The 20,672-nt window shown below is 42.2% G+C and overlaps 1 protein-coding gene across 1 annotated transcript; it reads right to left on the bottom strand.

Annotated features, from left to right (window-relative positions):
* Positions 1 to 890: 890 nt before the first annotated feature.
* Positions 891 to 20,155, bottom strand: lhx4 (LIM homeobox 4). The gene is given in 8 exon segments (XM_034198722.1): positions 891 to 3,869; positions 3,871 to 3,968; positions 3,970 to 4,121; positions 9,875 to 10,046; positions 12,059 to 12,213; positions 13,013 to 13,215; positions 16,006 to 16,177; positions 19,992 to 20,155. Coding segments are annotated over 8 exon segments (1,167 nt in total). The 5' UTR covers positions 20,071 to 20,155; the 3' UTR covers positions 891 to 3,733.
* Between the last annotated feature and the right edge of the window lie 517 nt (positions 20,156 to 20,672).

Below are 20,672 nucleotides of genomic sequence, written 5' to 3'. Positions count from 1 at the left end.
CTGAGACGACACGGACTTAACCAAAGTGTTTGATTCCCCCTCAACATGTGGCCTTCAAAGGACACTGAAAACAACGTGTGAACAACGAGCACCAAGGAAGCGCTCACTGGGGATCTCATACTGGAGTAATGGGTACACATGTGCACTTTAGGGTCAGGAGGAGAGAGGGAGGCTCTCTGGAGGAGCTATAAACCGAGGAGAGAGGAGGCCTCTCTGGAGGAGCTATAACCGAGGAGAGAGGAGAGGAGAGAGGAGAGAGGAAGCTCTCTGGAGGAGCTATAAACCGAGGAGAGAGGAGAGGAGAGAGGAGAGAGGAAGCTCTATGGAGGAGATATAAACCGAGGAGAGAGGAGAGGAAGAGGGGAGGAGAGGAGAGCGAGAGAGGAGAGAGGAGAGAGGAGGCTCTCTGGAGGAGCTATAACCGAGGAGAGAGGAGAGGAGAGGAGAGAGGAGAGAGGAAGCTCCTGGACGAGCTATAACCGAGGAGAGGAGAGGAGAGGGGGAGAGAGGACTGAGAGAGGCTCTCTGGAGGAAGCTATAACCAAGGAGAGAGCAGAGGGAGAGGAGCTCTCTGGAGGAGCTATAACCGAGGAGAGAGCAGAGGAGAGGAGAGAGGAGGCTCTCTGGAGGAGCTATAACCGAGGAGAGAGGAGAGGAGAGAGGAGGCTCTCTGGAGAGCTATAACCGAGGAGAGAGGAGAGGAGAGGGGAGAGAGGAGGCTCTCTGGAGGAGCTATAACCAAGGAGAGAGCAGAGGAGAGAGGAGAGAGGAGGCTCTCTGGAGGAGCTATAACCGAGGAGAGAGGGGAGAGAGGAGGCTCTCTGGAGGAGCTATAACCAAGGAGAGAGCAGAGGAGAGAGGAGGCTCTCTGGAGGAGCTATAACCGAGGAGAGAGGAGAGGAGAGGAGAGAGGAGAGAGGAGAGAGGAGGCTCTCTGGAGGAGCTATAACCATTTTACGTAATTATTTCCCACATGTTTTAATACTGTCATTGATATTAATTATTGTTATTGAATCCCAGTATAGTTTCCATGGATACGGTGTATTTACTGGGTATTTAGGCTGTAATCCAGAGTGTTTTCTTAATGGTGTCACTTTCTGGCTCTTTAATAGGATGCTCTGGTAAAACAAACAAAAAGGTGTCGATATAAATAAGATGAACTTTCTTGAACTGAAATAAAAGTAAGGATGAGTCAAACTGGCTCAACAGGTCGAAGCATTAGCGCTAACTCTGCATTTTTAAGAGACTTTTTGGCGCTTAAAGTGACTCGGTTTTCTCTCTGAGTTGTTGTGAAGTTAGATTTTCATTATTAATGTGTATTAGATATTTACGCTGCAATCCAAATTGTTTTAGTTGCATTTTATGTTTGTTGATTTGCTTTCTGGCTCTTAAATGAGACTTAAAGTGACTCGGTCTTCTCTCTGAGTTGTTGTCCGGTAAGTTTTCCATTAATAATGTGTATTTAGATATTAACGCTGCAATGTGTCAGCTGTGATCCAATCTGCTTGCTTCAAAGTGTCCCTTTCTGTTGGTTGAATTTACATTAAGATGATCTGTTTTTTAAAAAAAGCAAATTTTCACAAAACAGATAAGATTGACTTAAACAGGTCAAATCAAAGTATTAGCGCTAAATCTGCATTTTTAAGAGACTTTTAGACGCTCAAAGTGACTCTGTCTTCTATCTCTGTTGTTGTACGGTACGTTTTTACAATTAATAATGTGTATTTATCTATTCACGCTGCAATCCAAATCGTTTTAGTGTCATTTTCGGGCTCTTAAATGAGACTTTTAGACGCTTAAAGTGCCTTGTCTCTGTTGTTGTCCAGTACGATGTGTATTCACCAGATAGTAATGCTGCATTTTGCTTAAAGTGCCTCTTGTCTTGTGTGTTGTTGCCGGGCAGCTTTAATGTGACCATGTGAGCGCTGGGTTGCAGAGCCCGGATCGTGGGGGGCTCTCAGTAATCCCCCTGACATGGAGGCCAGCAGAGGGAGAACAGATTGACTCACATCTGGGGTGGTAAGTAGGATGGTCGCTCTGCAGGAATAGAGGAGATTACCCGGAGAATCCCAGATCAGACGAGGAAACACAAGAGAGACGCTTTTACCCTCCTGGTGAATGTTATTCACTCCATGAAATCTCTTTGTCTCTGCGTTCAAAATCAATATGAATTTCAATGTGATGTATTACTCAAAATGGTTGCTTCCTCCTCCAACACGTTATCTCCTTTAATACTGACAGCTATACGGATAAATAAAATCTGCTGTGTAGCAAACGGAGGACTTTCTGTACGGACTAAGAAGCTTCAGCAGTACATTAAAAAACATCAGCATGGTTTCAAAATTCACACTTGTGCCACTGTTCTTGTAAATTCCCCTCCCAATGAAACACTGTGTTTGTTGCCTTGTGCATATGTCTCTCCTCCTGCGCAGGAACAGAGGAGGAGAGTAAAGTGCGTCGCCGCTGTGGAAAGAAGGGCTCGGACAGGCAGCAGTCCGTGAAGCATGCAGGGTCTCGTAGGGACTTTGATCTGGATTGTAGCCCTAAAGTTGTATCTGGGGGGGGGTCTGTACTTCTGAGGGACCAAGTGAGAGATAATCCAACCAAATCCAGTCCCAGGGTGACAGAACAAAACAAAAAGTGTATGATACAGTGTTGAGATGTACGGAAGGGGAGAAGGGCCACATGAGAAATATTGTTGGGATGTAACCAAATGTAAAAAAGTCCGAATTTTTTTTGAATTGGTCTGATCTCAACAATGTGATAGAAGGAAATGTAAAAAGCCAAATGAGTTTTTCCGAGATTCAAAACTGGGAATGGTCCATCTCGATTTACGGAAGAGGATAAGAGCCACGTGGGAACATTTTGGGAGATGTGGTTTCTGAGAGTCAGACTTTTGGGATTAGTCAGAATTTATTTTAGTTGGTCAAATCTCAACAATGTTCCACATGTCCCCCCCTAATCGTCCTCCGTAGAGATTGGACTTTCAGCAGTGTTCAGATGTACGGAAGAGGGTAAGGGCCACATGAGAACATGTTAGGGATGTGACCAAATGTTAAAAAGAAACCGTTTGGGATCAGGATTTAGAACTGGTCAAATCTCTAATATGTTTCCACATGTCCTCCCTAATCCTCTTCTGTAGAGATTGAACTTTCAGATCCACTTCTTCCTCCTCTTCACCCACAATCACAAACCAGTGATAGAAGGAAATGTAAAAAGCCAGATGGAGTCCGTTTCTTTCTGCCGTGTTTTTTCCGAGATTGAAAACTGGGAATGGTCTCGAGGTACGGAGGAGGAAACGGGCCACGAGGGAAATACTGTTGGGATTTGACCAAATGTAAAATAAAAAATGGTTTGAGAAAGTCAGAATTTTGGGTTGGTCAAATCTCAAATCTGTTCCCACGTGTCCTCCATAATCGTCCTCCGTGGAGATTGAACTTTCAGTGTTGAGATCCACTTCTTCCTCCTCACAGCCTTTGGGGGGTCGATAGAGGGGGGGATGGAACTGGAAAAGCCAGGTGAGTCCACAGCGTTTCTGCCTTTCTGCCGTGTTGTCTACCAGATTCAAAACTGGGAATGGTCCATCTCGAGGTACGGAGGAGGGTTAGGGCAACATGGGAACATTTTGGGGATGTGTTGAGATCCACTTCTTCCACAAACCAGTCTTGATAGAAGGAAATGTAAAACGCCAGGTGATTCCACAGCGTTTCTGCCGTGTTTTTTTTTCCGAGATTCAAAACTGGGAATGGTCCATCTCGTCCAGCCACGATGCGGGGCTTGTGGGGAAGTCGGGGTATCCTGTACTACTCCCTGTGGACAGGTCTGAGTTGGGCCCCCCTCCCATGGCCCTCAGACCCTGCCCCCCCCCCACCCTGAGCCACCAGACTGTCCATGCTGAAGCCCAGGCTGTGGAGGGGCAGCGAGGTGATGGAGGAGGGGGACTGCGGCAGGCCGTAGGGACTTCCCGCCCCGGATGTCATCGTGATACTGTTGTCCCGCCGCGTCCACCGAGAAACCGTTTCCATTCAGCGCCACGATGTTCACGTCCCCCACGCTGTTCACGTCCCCCACGCTGCCGTACAGCCCGTTGGTGTGGCCGAGGTCCGAGAGCACCTGGTCGTCTGTGGGAGAGGAGAGAGATAGTTAGTTGTGCGCTGTCACAAAAAGGGAGAACAGAACTCGGTAAAAAAGCTTTTCAAAGTCAACTTTATTGTCAATATTTCAAACTTTCTTTGTGTGTACAGACAGAGAGATCGAAATACCGTTTCCCACAATCCCAAATACAAATATATATATAACGTGTGAATAAAGAGCGCCAATGAAACACTTACTGGTGATTTTATACTGGGATTAATGGGTCAACGTTTGCATTCAGGTCCATGTGAAACCTCATTGTGTCCCCCAGACACAACAATAATGTACCAAACTTTAAACCCATACATATGCTGCCCTTCTGCTTGGAATAATGTACAGAAGGAGCTGAAACTGTCAGATGTGATCACTAGATCAAATGCACCCTAAAGGGTCTTTGAGCATGTTTTCTCTTAGTGATTGTGATTTTATGTTTAATGGTTTTTTTAGGAGACAGTCAATTAATATATATTCAAATATCACAAACTACACACTGTCCTTAAAGAGGCCCTATTACGCTGGTTGGGGTTTAGCCTCTCCTGTAGTGTTTCCTATAGGTTTTAGTGCATGTAAACGGTCTGCAAAGCCTATCTGGAGAGTTGAATGGCTTAAAGCTCACCTATTATGCCATATTTGAACACTATATTATACTGTAGGGCCATATCTATACAAAACATGTCTCTGAAGTGTTTTGCTCAACAACACCAAAAACAGATCACCCATTGTAGCCTCAAACCCTTTGTTTCAGCCCTGTTACTAAAGTGCTGATTCTGGGTCAGTAGCTACGGGGCCACATAGAGCTGCAGAGAGAAGCTTTACAGCAGAAGAGAAGCAGATTCTCAGCTAAATGCTCCACATCCTGTTCCAAACCACATCAAGGATTCTCTCTGAAACAGTACGGAGCTCAAACTCTTTCTCTCTCTCAGGTTTACCACAAGGTGACTTCCTTTTGATTTCCTGCTTCTTCACACACTCTCTCCAGTACAGGTTAGCTCTGAGTGTTAGCGATGCTAATGTAAACACCGACCATATTACTTCCAGAACACGTCTCATTGTTTCTGACAGCAACGTTTCTGATTGGCCCGTGGATATAAAGCCCGCCCACATTTTTAGTAATGTCGTCATGACGCAGCAAATCTGGATCAGCTCCGTTTTTAGAGATGTTTTGTTTTCTGACACTTTGCGATAGGGTTACTCAATTAATCGTATTTTAATCGATTTTGGCTTGCAACGATTATGAAAACAACATAATCGAAATAAAACGATTATTTTTATTTCTTTCAATTATTTTTATTTCTTTCTTTAAAAAATAAATTGTATTGGTTTTTCAGTTGAAGCATACTTAAAGTTCAGGGTAATCAACTGTTAAAAACATACTGTTCAATTTATTTTGTTCAATAAATGGATGTTTTCAAAGTAAATGGATAATCGTTTTTAATAATCGTGATATCAATTATTGACCCAAATAATCGAGATTATGATTTTTGCCATAATCGAGCAGCCCTACTTTGTGAGTCTCCTGACTCCGGGGACACATGGTGATGTAGAGAAGACATCACAAAGTGCATTTTGCATGATAGCAGACCTTTAGTGGACATAGGTGGGCCTTCAGTATTCTGATATCACAGGTCAAACATTTGCAAAGAGTGCCTATTGTGCTCTTTGGGGGTTCCCTTTCCTGTAGTGTGTTCTGTAGATTTTGGTGCATGTGAATGGTCTGCTAAGGCTCAAATCCCTGTGTTCCCTCCAAACTCCCTGAACTGTAAATGAGCTCCTTCTACCTCCAGAAGAAAGCCTATATTTAACGGGGAGAGACGTTCCCTCTCATCATCACCTTCACTTAGCATGAGGCGTGTTAAAACTTTAACACATCAACAGTGCTGTCAACTGCAAAAGCATTATATAGTTGTTATTCTTCAATACAGTTAAGTGCTTTTATGGGTGAGAGTTATTGGGGTTTCACAGGTGCAGTAAGTGGAGGCTGAGCCAGTGCTTGGTGTTTGATCTGTGCCTCTTCTCCCTCTCCAGCATCAGGAGGTCTGTATGTGTGCGATCGCTGCAGCATATATTTGTTTCCATCTCCATCCCTCCCCCGAGTGGCTTCAATAACAACACAGAGCGCTTTCTCTCTAATTGACTAAAAGCCCCGCGTGCTTTATAGAGTTTCTGTCACCATGTTTTCATTTCTCATAAAAACGGGCCTTTCTTTTTTAAAAGTGGCTCGAAGACTTTTACGACTGCGCCCAAAACGGGTTTTGCAACATTAAATAACACCGGGATGTCCGAGCTGTCGTTTGCATCCCACTAAGAAGCCTCTCTGTGCTCCAATAAGCTCCATCACGGCGGCAGGGGGTGTGAGGGGAATGTGAATGAGATTCTTTGTATCGAACAATGCAAGAAAACAACCATTCAATTCTGCAGCAGCGTTTCATTTAGCAGCTCCATCAATTTCATTAGGGTTACTGACAATGTGCTGATATACACCTGAACATCAGCAGGAGAGGACTCTTTAAAGTAGAGACACTACATACTGATATACACCGGAACATCAGCAGGAGAGGACTCTTTAAAGTAGAGACACTACATACTGATATACACCTGAACATCAGCAGGAGAGGACTCTTTAAAGTAGAGACACTACATACTGATATACACCTGAACATCAGCAGGAGAGGACTCTTTAAAGTAGAGACACTACATACTGATATACACCTGAACATCATCAGGAGAGGACTCTTTAAAGTAGAGACACTACATACTGATATACACCTGAACATCAGCAGGAGAGGACTCTTTAAAGTAGAGACACTACATACTGATATACACCTGAACATCAGCAGGAGAGGACTCTTTAAAGTAGAGACGCTACATACTGATATACACCTGAACATCAGCAGGAGGGGACTCTTTAAAGTAGAGACACTACATACTGATATACACCTGAACATCAGCAGGACAGGACTCTTTAAAGTAGAGACACTACATACTGATATACACCTGAACATCAGCAGGAGAGGACTCTTTAAAGTAGAGACACTACATACTGATATACACCTGAACATCAGCAGGAGAGGACTCTTTAAAGTAGAGACACTACATACTGATATACACCTGAACATCAGCCAGGAGAGGACTCTTTAAAGTAGAGACACTACATACTGATATACACCTGAACATCAGCAGGAGAGGACTCTTTAAAGTAGAGACACTACATACTGATATACACCTGAACATCAGCAGGAGAGGACTCTTTAAAGTAGAGACACTACATACTGATATACACCTGAACATCAGCAGGAGAGGACTCTTTAAAGTAGAGACACTACATACTGATATACACCTGAACATCAGCAGGAGAGGACTCTTTAAAGTAGAGACAGCTACATACTGATATACACCTGAACATCAGCAGGAGAGGACTCTTTAAAGTAGAGACACTACATACTGATATACAACCTGAACATCAGCAGGAGAGGACTCTTTAAAGTAGAGACACTACATACTGATATACACCTGAACATCAGCAGGAGAGGACTCTTTAAAGTAGAGACACTACATACTGATATACACCTGAACATCAGCAGGAGAGGACTCTTTAAAGTAGACACACTACATACTGATATACACCTGAACATCAGCAGGAGAGGACTCTTTAAAGTAGAGACACTACATACTGATATACACCTGAACATCAGCAGGAGAGGACTCTTTAAAGTAGAGACACTGCATACTGATATACACCTGAACATCAACAGGAGAGGACTCTTTAAAGTAGAGACACTACATACTGATATACACCTGAACATCAACAGGAGAGGACTCTTTAAAGTAGAGACACTGCATACTGATATACACCTGAACATCAGCAGGAGAGGACTCTTTAAAGTAGAGACACTACATACTGATATACACCTGAACATCAGCAGGAGAGGACTCTTTAAAGTAGAGACACTACATACTGATATACACCTGAACATCAGCAGGAGAGGACTCTTTAAAGTAGAGACACTACATACTGATATACACCTGAACATCAGCAGGAGAGGACTCTTTAAAGTAGAAACACTACATACTGATACACACCTGAACATCAGCAGGAGAGGACTCTTTAAAGTAGAGACACTACATACTGATATACACCTGAACATCAGCAGGAGAGGACTCTTTAAAGTAGAGACACTACACACTGATATACACCTGAACATCAGCAGGAGAGGACTCTTTAAAGTAGAGACACTACATACTGATATACACCTGAACATCAGCAGGAGAGGACTCTTTAAAGTAGAGACACTACATGCATATACACCCTGAACATCAGCAGGAGAAACTCTTTAAAGTAGACACTACATACTGATATACACTGAACATCAGCAGGAGAGGACTCTTTAAAGTAGAGACACGACATACTGATATACACCTGAACATCAGCAGAGAGGACTCTTTAAAGTAGAGACACTACATACTGATATACACCTGAACATCAGCAGGAGAGGACTCTTTAAAGTAGAGACACTACATACTGATATACACCTGAACAAGCAGGAGAGGACTCTTTATAAAGTAGAGACACTTACATACTGATATACACCTGAACACTCAGCAGGAGAGACTCTTTAAAGTAGAGACACTACATACTGATATACACATCCCTGACATCAGCAGAGAGGACTCTTTAAAGTAAGATACACTACATACTGATATACACCTGAACATCAGCAGGAGAGGACTCTTTAAAGTAGAGCAATACATACTGATATACACCTGAACATCAGCAGGAGAGGACTCTTTAAAGTAGAGACCCTACATACTGATGATATACACCTGAACATCAGCAGGAGAGGATTCTTTAAAGTAGAGGACACTACATACTGATATACCCTGACATCAGCAGGAGAGGACTCTTTAAAGTAGATACACGACATACTGATATACACCTGAACATCAGCAGGAGAGGACTCTTTAAAGTCGAGACACTACATACTGATATACACCTGAACATCAGCAGGAGAGGGACTCTTTTAAAGTAGAGACACTACATACTGATATACACCTGAACATCAGCAGGAGAGGACTCTTTAAAGTAGAGACACTACATACTGATATACACCTGAACATCAGCAGGAGAGGACTCTTTAAAGTAGAGACACTACATACTGATATACACCTGAACATCAGCAGGGAGAGGAGACTCTTTAAAGTAGATACACTACATACTGATACACCTGAACATCAGCAGGAGAGGACTCTTTAAAGTAGAGACACTACATACTGATATACACCGTGAACATCAGCAGGAGAGGACTCTTTAAAGTAGAGACACTACATACTGATATACACCTGAACATCAGCAGGAGAGGACTCTTTAAAGTAGAGACACTACATACTGATATACACCTGAACATCAGCAGGAGAGGACTCTTTAAAGTAGAGGCACTACATACTGATATACACCTGAACATCAGCAGGAGAGGATTCTTTAAAGTAGAGGAACTACACATTGGAGAACGATCTGTGAAACGATACTTTAACTTTTAAAGTACTTTAACTTTGGATATTTGTGTTGTTTTACATTTACCTGACTTCTTTACTTGATATTATCCTGTAATGGGTCATTGTGCAGAATGAGTACTTTTTAGGAACCAATCAGAACTGTCACTTGAGTAATTGAGTATTTTAATTTTACAACTATAGTATTAGTACTTTTACTTAGGAAAGGATCTGAGTACTGAGTATCTCGTACCTCTGAAGCTCAGCTCGCTGTCGCTCAGCCCTGCGTCGTCGGCCGAGCTCTCTTTCTCCACTTTGGTTCCCCCTCTGTTACGTTTCACACTTTTATAAAACTGAGTCCAGCGATGTCGCCCTGCGTCTTTCTTCAGACGCTTCTCCTTCGCTCGCCGGTTCTGGAACCACACCTGAAGGAGAAAATAACATTAACATTTAGGCAAAGCAAGGCACGTTTATTTATATAGCACCTTTCAACAAACAAATATATATAAAAATATGTAGGCAAATATGTATATATACTATTGAGCAGGTCTCCCTTGAAAAAGAGATCAATGATCTCAATGGGATTTAATAAAGGTTTGAAATGAAATGAAAATACCTATATATACACAATCAAAAGACACAATTATACATATCTACACATTAAGACCTAAATAAAACACAACAATCAATACAAAATAACTGTCACTTCAAAAAATGTACATTAGTGCAAGAGTGTCCATAGCAGCGTACAAAGTGTCTGGTGCTGGATTTCAGCTTCATTCTGACGACACAGATCAAGTGTCTGTAGTGTTTTAAACAAAGTCCTTCAGAGGCGTGTTCTGGTTATATATGAGAACTATGATATATCGATGAAAGAAATAGTATAATAGGGGACCTTTAAAGATGCATTGTCTAAAAACAAGACTCCATATCTCACTGCATTGTTACTTCTTAAAATATATGTTTCAAATATAGGATAGGTCCACTGACCTATGCTATATTTGAAACATATATTGTAGGGCCATACCTAAACAAAACATGTCAGTGAAGTTTTATTTTCAAAATACCAAACAGATCATCCATTGCAGCCACGCTGCTCAAACCCCTCTTTTGAAGCCCTGTTAGAGAAATGCAGATTTTGGGTCCTTAGCTTGAAAAAAAATAAAAGAGGAGGCGGAGCTAATGCCTGATCAGAATTCTACCAGAGATAAAGTTAAATTCTGCTGTGATAAAACGCCATCCTGTTCTAAACCACATCAAGGATTATCTCTGAAACAGTTTGGAGCTCAAATGCTTTTTCTCTTGCAGGTTTATCACAAGGTGAGTTCCTTTCTTTATTTCCTGCTTTTTAAACACATGTGCTCTCCAGTAAAGGTTAGCTCTGAGTGTTAGCGATGCTAATGTAAACAAAGACGTCCAAAACACGTCAGGCATAGTTTCTGATAGCAACTTTCTGTGGGTCCGCCGACGTCACCTCGGATGGACACATCAGTTCGGATGGAATCTGTATCCGCTCGTTGTTCCCCGTTTTTAAAAGATTTGGGTACGGAGGAAAAGAGAGAGGGTTTTATTTCCTGACGCTGCGTGAGTTCCCCGACGCACCGGGGACACAATCCAATCCAACTTTATTTATATAGCACTTTAAAAACCTTCAGACCAAAGTGCTGTACAGAGAGATAAGCTCACACAACATAATATAAATACATTTAAAATACAAGATACAAACACAAAGCAAACCAGAATAAACGTAATAATTAAAAAATAAATAACAGCCATATAATAAAAACAATAGACCACTGAAAGCAAATAAAAGCAACAATCTACTTGTTTCTGAATGCCAAGCAGAAGAGGTGGGTTTTAAGACGAGATTTAAAAGCAGTCAGTGTGGGAGCCTGTCTGATGAGCAAGGGCAGGTCGTTCCACAGTTGATGTATAAAAGACATCACAAAGTGCATTTTGCATGATAGGTCCCCTTTAAGTTATTAGGTCTTATCGTGTAAAGGACATATTCTGACGACACAGATCAAGTGTTTGTGGGTCATTCCAGAATTGGAGGACATGTCATGTCCCCCATATAAAAAATCTAATAATCCATGCCCAAAATGCTAAAACATGCACTTGTTGTGTTAAACATACTTGTCTTGCAATAATAATAATACTTCCTGAGGTTAAAGCTCAAATTAGCATTGATTTAACCCTGTTACTGTAATTAGAGTAATAGGGGTAATTCTTCATTGGAAAATATACATTTGATGCCTAGCTGGGCAAATCCCTTTTTTTGATGGTTTATTATCTGTTTTTCCTAAATACATAAAAAAAATTATAAAATAAAAGGTTCCTTTTTCAAAAATGTTGGAGTCTAAATTGTCCTCCAATTCTGGAATGACCCTTGTAGTGTTTTAAACATGTCAGAGTGCATAGATATTCTCCCCTGTACCTGCACCACCCTCATGTCCAGCCCCGTCTCCGAGGACAGCTGCTCCCGCACGTGACGGGCAGGTTTTGGGGAGTTTTTGTAGGCACTTTTCAGGGTCTCCAGCTGCTTGGCGGTGATGGTGGTCCTCGGCCTCTTGGTCCCCGCCTCTGAATCATCTGAAAACACACCATTACAAGTGTGAGTGACTTCCTCTCACACACACTCTGCCTGTGCATGTTAAATGAAGTGAGTATTGGTGTACAGGAGTATATTATTGTCCTTGTGCATCTGTCCAAGTCCCACAGCAGAGGACATAAATCCTCACAGCCTCATAACAGCTTCACTTTACATAATCAATCAATGCATGGAAGTCTCAACGGAGAGACAGCACACACACACACACACACACACACACACACACACACACACACACACACACACACACACACACACACACACACACACATACACATACACATATACACACACACACACACACACATACACACACACACACACACATACACACACACACATACACATACACACACATACACACACACATACACACATACACACGTACACACATACACACACACACATACACACACACACCTTCACATGCATAAACACACACACACACACACACACCTACACCTGCATAAACACACACACACACACACATGCACACACACACCTACACACACACATACACACACACCTACACATGCATAAACACACACACACCCAGAACACACACACACACATACACACACACACACATACACGCATATACACACACACGCATACACACACACCTACACATGCATAAACACACACACACCCAGAACACACACACACACCTACACACACACACACACACACACACACACCCAGAAAACACACTTGTATCTTCTGAGGAACCGACAGACAGAGTCTAGAACACTTCTCCGTACAGGGACGACAAGATCATACCGTTCTGTTTGGCGGTCTCGTAGTCCACCTTGCAGACCAGCCTCCCGTCCTCCATCAGGTAGAACTCGTCCCCGGTGGCCAGCTGCCTGGAGCACATGATGCAGGCGAAGCAGTGCAGGTGGTACACGAAGTCCTGCGCCTTCCTCACCACCTGAGTGGGGGGGATGCCCTGCTGGCACGAGGCACACTTTGTTCCAAACCTCCTGCAGGAAGAACAAGAGAGTGACGTTAGAACATTTACAACAAGACATGAGCCTCTGTTCACAGTGGTGTTATGTAACTAAGGAACTAAGCACCTTCGTACCTAAAATATATTTTAATCCACGATCGCCCCGCTAGAACATTACGCTCCCAGGTCTGTTAGTTTTAATCAGAGAGGCAGAGAGTGTCCAAACCTTTAAGAGTGCGTTAGACCTACATTTTGAACAAAGCCTTCGGTTGGAGCTGGTATTTTATGGTATTCATTTAAACATACTGTATCTAAGTACTTCTACTTTTACTCAAGTACACGATCTGAGTACTTCCTCCACCTGCTTACGCCCTCTTCACTTTGCAGGCTGGTGGTGTTAGCGACACCGACCCAGATTAAATGTCTCCTGCTGCCAGACAGATATTGCTCATCTCCTCAGGAGGACTGATGGCACAGAGTCAGAGCTACAGAAGCTCCAGCTGTCGCAGAGAAAAATCAGCAGTGGAGCATTTCTGTTAACGATGGAGCTGTCTGCAGGCTGATGGATGGAGAGGATCAATGCACTGTGTGTGTGTGTGTGTGTGTGTGTGTGTGTGTGTGTGTGTGTGTGTGTGTGTGTGTGTGTGTGTGTGTGTGTGTGTGTGTGTGTGTGTGTGTGTGGTGTTTGCATGTTTGCATGTTTATGTGTTTGCAGATGAAGTACTGAGAGCTAAAGAGGAGGAGGAGGAGGAGGAGGAGGAGGAGGAGGAGGAGGAGGAGGAGGAGGAGGAGGAGGAGGAGGAGGAGGAGGGGTGCCCACAGTAAAACACACCCTGAGGAGAACCAATAAAGCACAGACTCAGGAGAGGCTTTCAATCACAGCGCCAACCCAGGAAATAAAAAGAGCGAGGTGAAGCCTCCAAATCACTGCTGAGAAACACAGCCTCTGGAAGTGTGTGTGTGTGTGTGTGTGTGTGTGTGTGTGTGTGTGTGTGTGTGTGTGTGTGTGTGTGTGTGTGTGTGTGTGTGTGTGTGTGTGTGTGCATGCGTGCATGTGTGTGTGTGTGTACAGTAGTGTAGAGTAACTAAGTACATTTGCTCAAGTACAATTTAGTATTTCCATTTGATGCTATACTGTGTACTTCTACTCCACTACATGTATTAAATACCTTTAGTTACTTCACAGATGTGGATGAATGATGTGAAATATAACCAAGTGTTGAATCAGACTTTAGTTCCACCTGGAGTAAATCCACCAGCTACCCTGCAGTATACAAAGTACTTCAAACTAGCTGCACCTTCACCAGCTTTGAGAACACTTTCATGATCAATCATTATAAAACATATATATATATTATTCTGAAATGGATCAATCTGCACAATGACTACTTTTACTGTCGCTACTTTCACTATATTTTGATGAGAATACTTTTCTACTTTTACTTGAGGAACATTTTGAATGCAGGACTTTTACTGTAACAGAGTATTCCTACACTCTGGTACTTCTACTTTTACTCAAGTACAAGATCTGAGTACTTCTACTTTTACTCAAGTACAAGATCTGAGTACTTCTACTTTTACTGAAGTACAAGATCTGAGTACTTCTACTTTTACTCAAGTACAAGATCAGAGTACTTCTACTTTTACTCAAGTACAATATATGAGTACTTCTACTTTTACTCAAGTACAAGACCTGAGTACTTCTACTTTTACTCAAGTACAAGACCTGAGTACTTCTACTTTTACTCAAGTACAAGATCTGAGTACTTCTACTTTTACTGAAGTACAAGATCTGAGTACTTCTACTTTTACTCAAGTACAAGATCAGAGTACTTCTACTTTTACTCAAGTACAATATATGAGTACTTCTACTTTTACTCAAGTACAAGACCTGAGTACTTCTACTTTTACTCAAGTACAAGACCTGAGTACTTCTACTTTTACTCAAGTACAAGACCTGAGTACTTCTTCCACCTCTGAATGTGTGTATGTTGCTGTGAGTATGTACAGTCACACACGCACGCACACACACACACGTGTTCCTCACCACACCATGCTAACGTCCCCCGTGTCCCTGGGGGGGGCTAACACTGTTAGCTCTCACTGAGTCTCCAGAGCTCTTTAGCTCTCATTCAGGCTCTGAGCATTAAAACCTCTCCAACATGATTTGGTAAAACGCTCCGATCTGCTGATCCTGTTCTGGATGAAAGTCAAACTCAATTGTCTTTCTTTGATGCCAATCGTTTGACGGCAAGAGAGAAAGAAAGAAAGGGCTTTTGAACTCTTATTTTGAAAGGTGTTGCTTACTCTTTCAATATCAACATAAAAGGGCATTTAGGTGACCTATTATTATTTTTAAATTAGTAATAGAGAATACCGTCTGCAATATTATTATGCAATTCATATAATTAAGCATAAAAAGTCCATTATGGTACCATCCATTTATAACAGCCTGGCAAAATGATAGGTGTTAAACTCAAAATTGACTTGGACAGAATAATTATTCACCAAAATAAAATAATATTACCAGCATTTTTTTATAGCTGTTTTGGTTCAGAAATAAACATTAAAGCTGATAAAAACTTACTGCAATAATACCGGGATATCTCGAAATAATGGCGTTGTATATATGCTAATATGCTAATAACAAGTAGGCTAGCCGTTACAATTTACAAAATACACATCCTGTAACAGTTCTGAAGAGTGCTTAATTACTCGAGAATCTGAATGCTTTTTCCACCACTGCAACCATGAACACACACACACACACACACACACACATATATATATATATATATCTTAATAAAATAAGAAGGAGCCTCACTTGAAGAAGTCCTCCTTGCAGTACACGCTTCCGGCCCGGGAGAAGCATTTGTCCTGCAGAGGAGCCGTGCAGTCGGCGCACTTCAGGCACTTGGAGTGCCAGTGTCGGTCCAGCACCTTCAGGATGAATTTGTCCAGGATGTGTTGACTGCAGCCGGCGCAATGAGGGATTTCTGAGGGGAGAGGACAGTCAGAACACCCGGTAGAAACAGGGGGAATACATGGGTTCATGCAAGCGTAGAATAAGGACAATTTCATACATTATATCCGATGTGTTGCACTATATTACACTATTTATCCAGTTATCTCCAGAGCGTTCATTTCTCCTTCTCTCCCATTTATTTCTCATGCTTTAATATCGAGACAGCCTATGTACACAGAAACATAAAGGATGTGTTTACAGCCACGGTACGGTGGTTTAGACTGATCCTCAGTGCCTTTTTCTTTTTGCTCTCTAATGCCATCATCCCATCTTTTCTTGACTGACAGCTTTTCTAATATCTGGATATGTTTGCAGTGGATTTGTCCCAGAATGCGTCGTGAAAAAGCACAATATTTCATTAGTAGCCTAATTTGGTTTCATTTCCTACTTTAAACCCAGACTGGATATATAAAAACCCTTATACAAATTCAATTAAATGTCATTATGTACATTTTATAAATAGTATTTGGCTATATTTGATATACTCAAAAGCTTGTATCAGCCCTGTCGTTCAATTGTCTGATCAGCCATGTTAAACATATGTTTATCTCATTCCTATTCGGTTTGTTTTTATGTTATTTCTTTTATTTTTTAACACACTTTTGTCTTATTTTTCATTACTTTAAATAACGTAATATACGTAGCATTTTTATTTAATTGCATTATCTTTGTTAAACAATAAAAACACGGTATTCTTTATTTAAAACGATGAAATAATGAGTGTGGGTCTTTTTGTGTTGGAAGGCTTTGTGGAATATCTCCGTCTCATCAGGGGCTGAGCTCGGAGCTTTGTCCCGGCAGTAAAAAGAGAGAGGGACTACTTTCTGACAAATATATTGACTTTTATGATCATTTTTCGACCAATTTGGTTCCTCTTTAGCCTTTTAATCTGTGCAGGGTGTTTTAGCTCCACGGTGGCAAAAAGGGTCAAAAATAGATTCAATGTCGTAGTTTTTCTTCAAACACGACCACATGTGCAGCAGAAACATGGCCCGCGTTTAACCTCCCGATTCCTTCACGTTTGAAAGCTTCTGCAGCGATGATCTGCTGTAAACTGCACATATTTTAAAGGTGACATCGAAATGATAACTCAAGGACAGTCTGATGTTCATCCATCTCAAAATGCATATTTCCGCTGCAAGCTGGGCCTTCAATAAACAACCAAATGCACGCTATATCAGGGCTGGTTCATTTATAACAAGAGTTTAGCCATAATTACACTCAATATTTTAATCGTATTTAACAAGGACTTAATCCGGGGTTTATATTGCCGAACAAGGCCTTGTCCTTTCATTACAAGTATATATATCTTTTTTAAATGTTCTGTAAATAACTGCCTTTTTTTTTTATTAATAAAATGCTCCTTCGTGGTTTCACTTAGTCAAACAGCGCATGATATCCGATAATGAAAAATCAATACCGAGAATAAATGCACCGAGCAAACGCCAGAAAACAACAGAGCAAACACACACTCACTGACACACGAACACACACATTCACACACGTATATATACACGCACGCACACACAAACACACACATTCACACGCGTATAATATATACACAACACACACACACACGCTGCTCACTGTCGAGACAAAACATCATCCAGCTATAAAGCTCAAGAAGCCTCGTGCTTAATCTGATCACACCGTCTGAAGGAACACACAGCTCTCTGTGCAACATGGAGGTCGAGCCACACACACACACACACACACACACACACACACACACACACACACACACACACACACACACACACACACACACACACACACACACACAACGTGGACACGCACATTATCTATATTCAACTAAATGCATTTTCCAATACTAAAAATGCAGGAAAAGTGTATTGCAGCTTTAAATGACAAATACGATAATGTATGACTGAAAAATGAAGGTAGCTCAGTCAAAATGTGTTTTGAATGTTTTGATGACTTCATGTTTACCTATAAAAGAATAGGAAATGAACATATTTGCAGATAATATCCACCCTATGTTGCTTCATTTTGCAGATTTAAAGCAGCATATAAAAAGATCCATAACAGGAAGTCACATTCCTGCAGAGAGAGGCAGGGTATAGTGGCTTTGTCTCACCTCCATAGTGACTGATCCTTACAGGGAGGATAGGGGAACATATTTAAATAAGATTGCATTTGATTTGATGTCTTCCTTTTTTATTTTGACGAGAAATTAGAGGCATTTTAAACATCTGGAGATAAGACCGAGGAGAGCAGTGGTGCTGAAAGGAAAGCAGCTCAATCTTGGCAACGGTGTGTGCGTGTGTGTGTGTGTGTGTGTGTGTGTGTGTGTGTGTGTGTGTGTGTGTGTGTGTGTGTGTGTGTGTGTGTGTGTGTGTGTGTGTGTGTGTGTGTGTCTTGGTATCTGTTGCCACTCTCCACTCTTTCAATCCAGTCTCATCGCCTCCGTCACATCAGGAAGTGGACCACGTCAGAAAAAGTCTAGCAGCTAATACGCTTTTTTTTTAAAATATATATCTATAAGAATAAGTGTATTCTGGCAGCCTCTCATACTTTCAAATTGTGCAGTGATTTGTGGTAATTACACCTAAAGTAAACACTGTATTTCCTGCAGGTTCGTGCTTTTTGGAGCTCTATTTTTACCCTGAGTCAGCAGAGTCCACGGAATAAAATGTGTTGCTTTTTATTCCTGGAATAATCCAGGTTTTAAATCCAGGATAGAACAGAGGCCCTGCAGGGGGCTGAGTGGCAGGATCTTTATCCAATCTTTTAATCTGCCTCGATTTATCAAATTAAAGAGCATAAGCCGACCAACACACAGTCTCTTTATTCCCTTTAAATACAGGAAATCTAAAATCACACTAATTATTTGTATTTATTTATCCTGCATTTGTGTTGTTGAAACTAAACAGGCCGGAGCAACGTGATGCAAATAAATAATTATATATATTTTCTGGTTATTTCTAAGCCAAATGTGTCTTTGATTACCCTTTCATATTTACAGGAAAAACGTATTTTCTCAAGATTATTTTTGGCCTACAGCAGAAGGACGTTTTGTTATTTTAGGGCTTTGAACCCTAATGATCTCACTGCATGATCCTATTTAGTTGTTGTGGTTTCTGCAGGTAGCCCTTTACACTCCAGCTCCATCTGACATGCTAACTGTCCTTTAATAATCAGGTCAGAGCAGCAGAGATGTTCCTCTTCCATCTTGATTGCAGATTATAAAGGGAGAGATTAACACTCCGGAGGAACAGAAGGTGATACTCGCCTTTGATGCACGAAAATAGTTCTGCGATAAACACTTGGTTTTATCCTGAACAAAAAGCTACAAAGGAAATATTACGCAGCTGTAAATCCTTAATTGTATATCCTGATTTAAGGTGTGTTTTGACCTGCCAATCAAAGTGTGTGCGTGTGTCTGCTGGGTGGTGACAACTGCGTGTGACCTGTGGACACATTGCAGCTGCCTGCAGGAAACAACATGCTGCAAAGTTTAACAATTAAATGCTGTTGCTTTAAAAATATATAGAATAAATCATATATATATATATATATATATAGTCCTCCGCCGACTACAGGCTGTGATGTGACGCACGGGATGTCCACTGCTCTGCTTTCATCAGTATTATTATTTAAGGAATATAAGCAGCATGACACATCATCGGCCTGCAGAGACTCTCAGCTCTCCTCTCCTCCTCATCCTCGGCCGATTTACACTCACTCCCCCCCCCCCCGGATCTAACGCAAAAAAACCGGTTGCCCACTTTCCTCTTCAATAAGGAGGGTAATAAATGTCTTACGTTGCAGTGGCACTCCGAGGATCTCCGGTAAACTCTTCACGGGACTCTCTGTCGGTAGGACCACCGCACTTTGCATCATCGTGATCCGCGCGCATACACCCGCAACACCCGTCCTGTCTTCTGGAGAATCAAAAAAAAAAAAGTATGATGGCTCCTCTGTGTGCAGGTGGACTGGGGGTCGAGGAGGAGGAGGGGGGGGTTCCTTCCTCACTGTCCCAGAATCTGTCCCTGTTAGTCAGTATATGATCCCCGGGGTCTGGGTGTCCGTGTCGTGCCGTGCCGAGCTGTTTTTGGAAATGTTTCCGACGGGCTAACTGCTCCATGCAGCGCTGCAGGGGCGGCTGCGGGCGTGACGTCATCGCCGTGGAGGGCCAATGGGAGCGCAGGAAGAGGAGGCCCCCGGTGGCGGAAAGCATCCTCCATAGGTGACCGGGAGGAGGAGGAGAGGCTCCGGCGGACACTAGTCCCCCGAGAGGCGGGACCTGCATCCTGGAGAGACTTTAAATAGCTCTCAGTGCTGCAGTGGCTCGTGGAGGGGCCGCGAGCCAGGGGGAGAGGAGGGTCCCGCGTGCAGCGTGCAGGAGCAGGAACTTATTTAAGGGATTTATAAAAAAAGATTGAGAGTTTTCCTTGCAGATTTCACTGCTGCGTTTCCATTGCACGATCATTTATTTTGAGCCC

Source organism: Gymnodraco acuticeps, unplaced genomic scaffold, assembly GCF_902827175.1.
Source record: "Gymnodraco acuticeps unplaced genomic scaffold, fGymAcu1.1, whole genome shotgun sequence".
Taxonomy (NCBI): domain Eukaryota; kingdom Metazoa; phylum Chordata; class Actinopteri; order Perciformes; family Bathydraconidae; genus Gymnodraco; species Gymnodraco acuticeps.
This window is presented reverse-complemented; position numbering and strand designations above follow the sequence as displayed.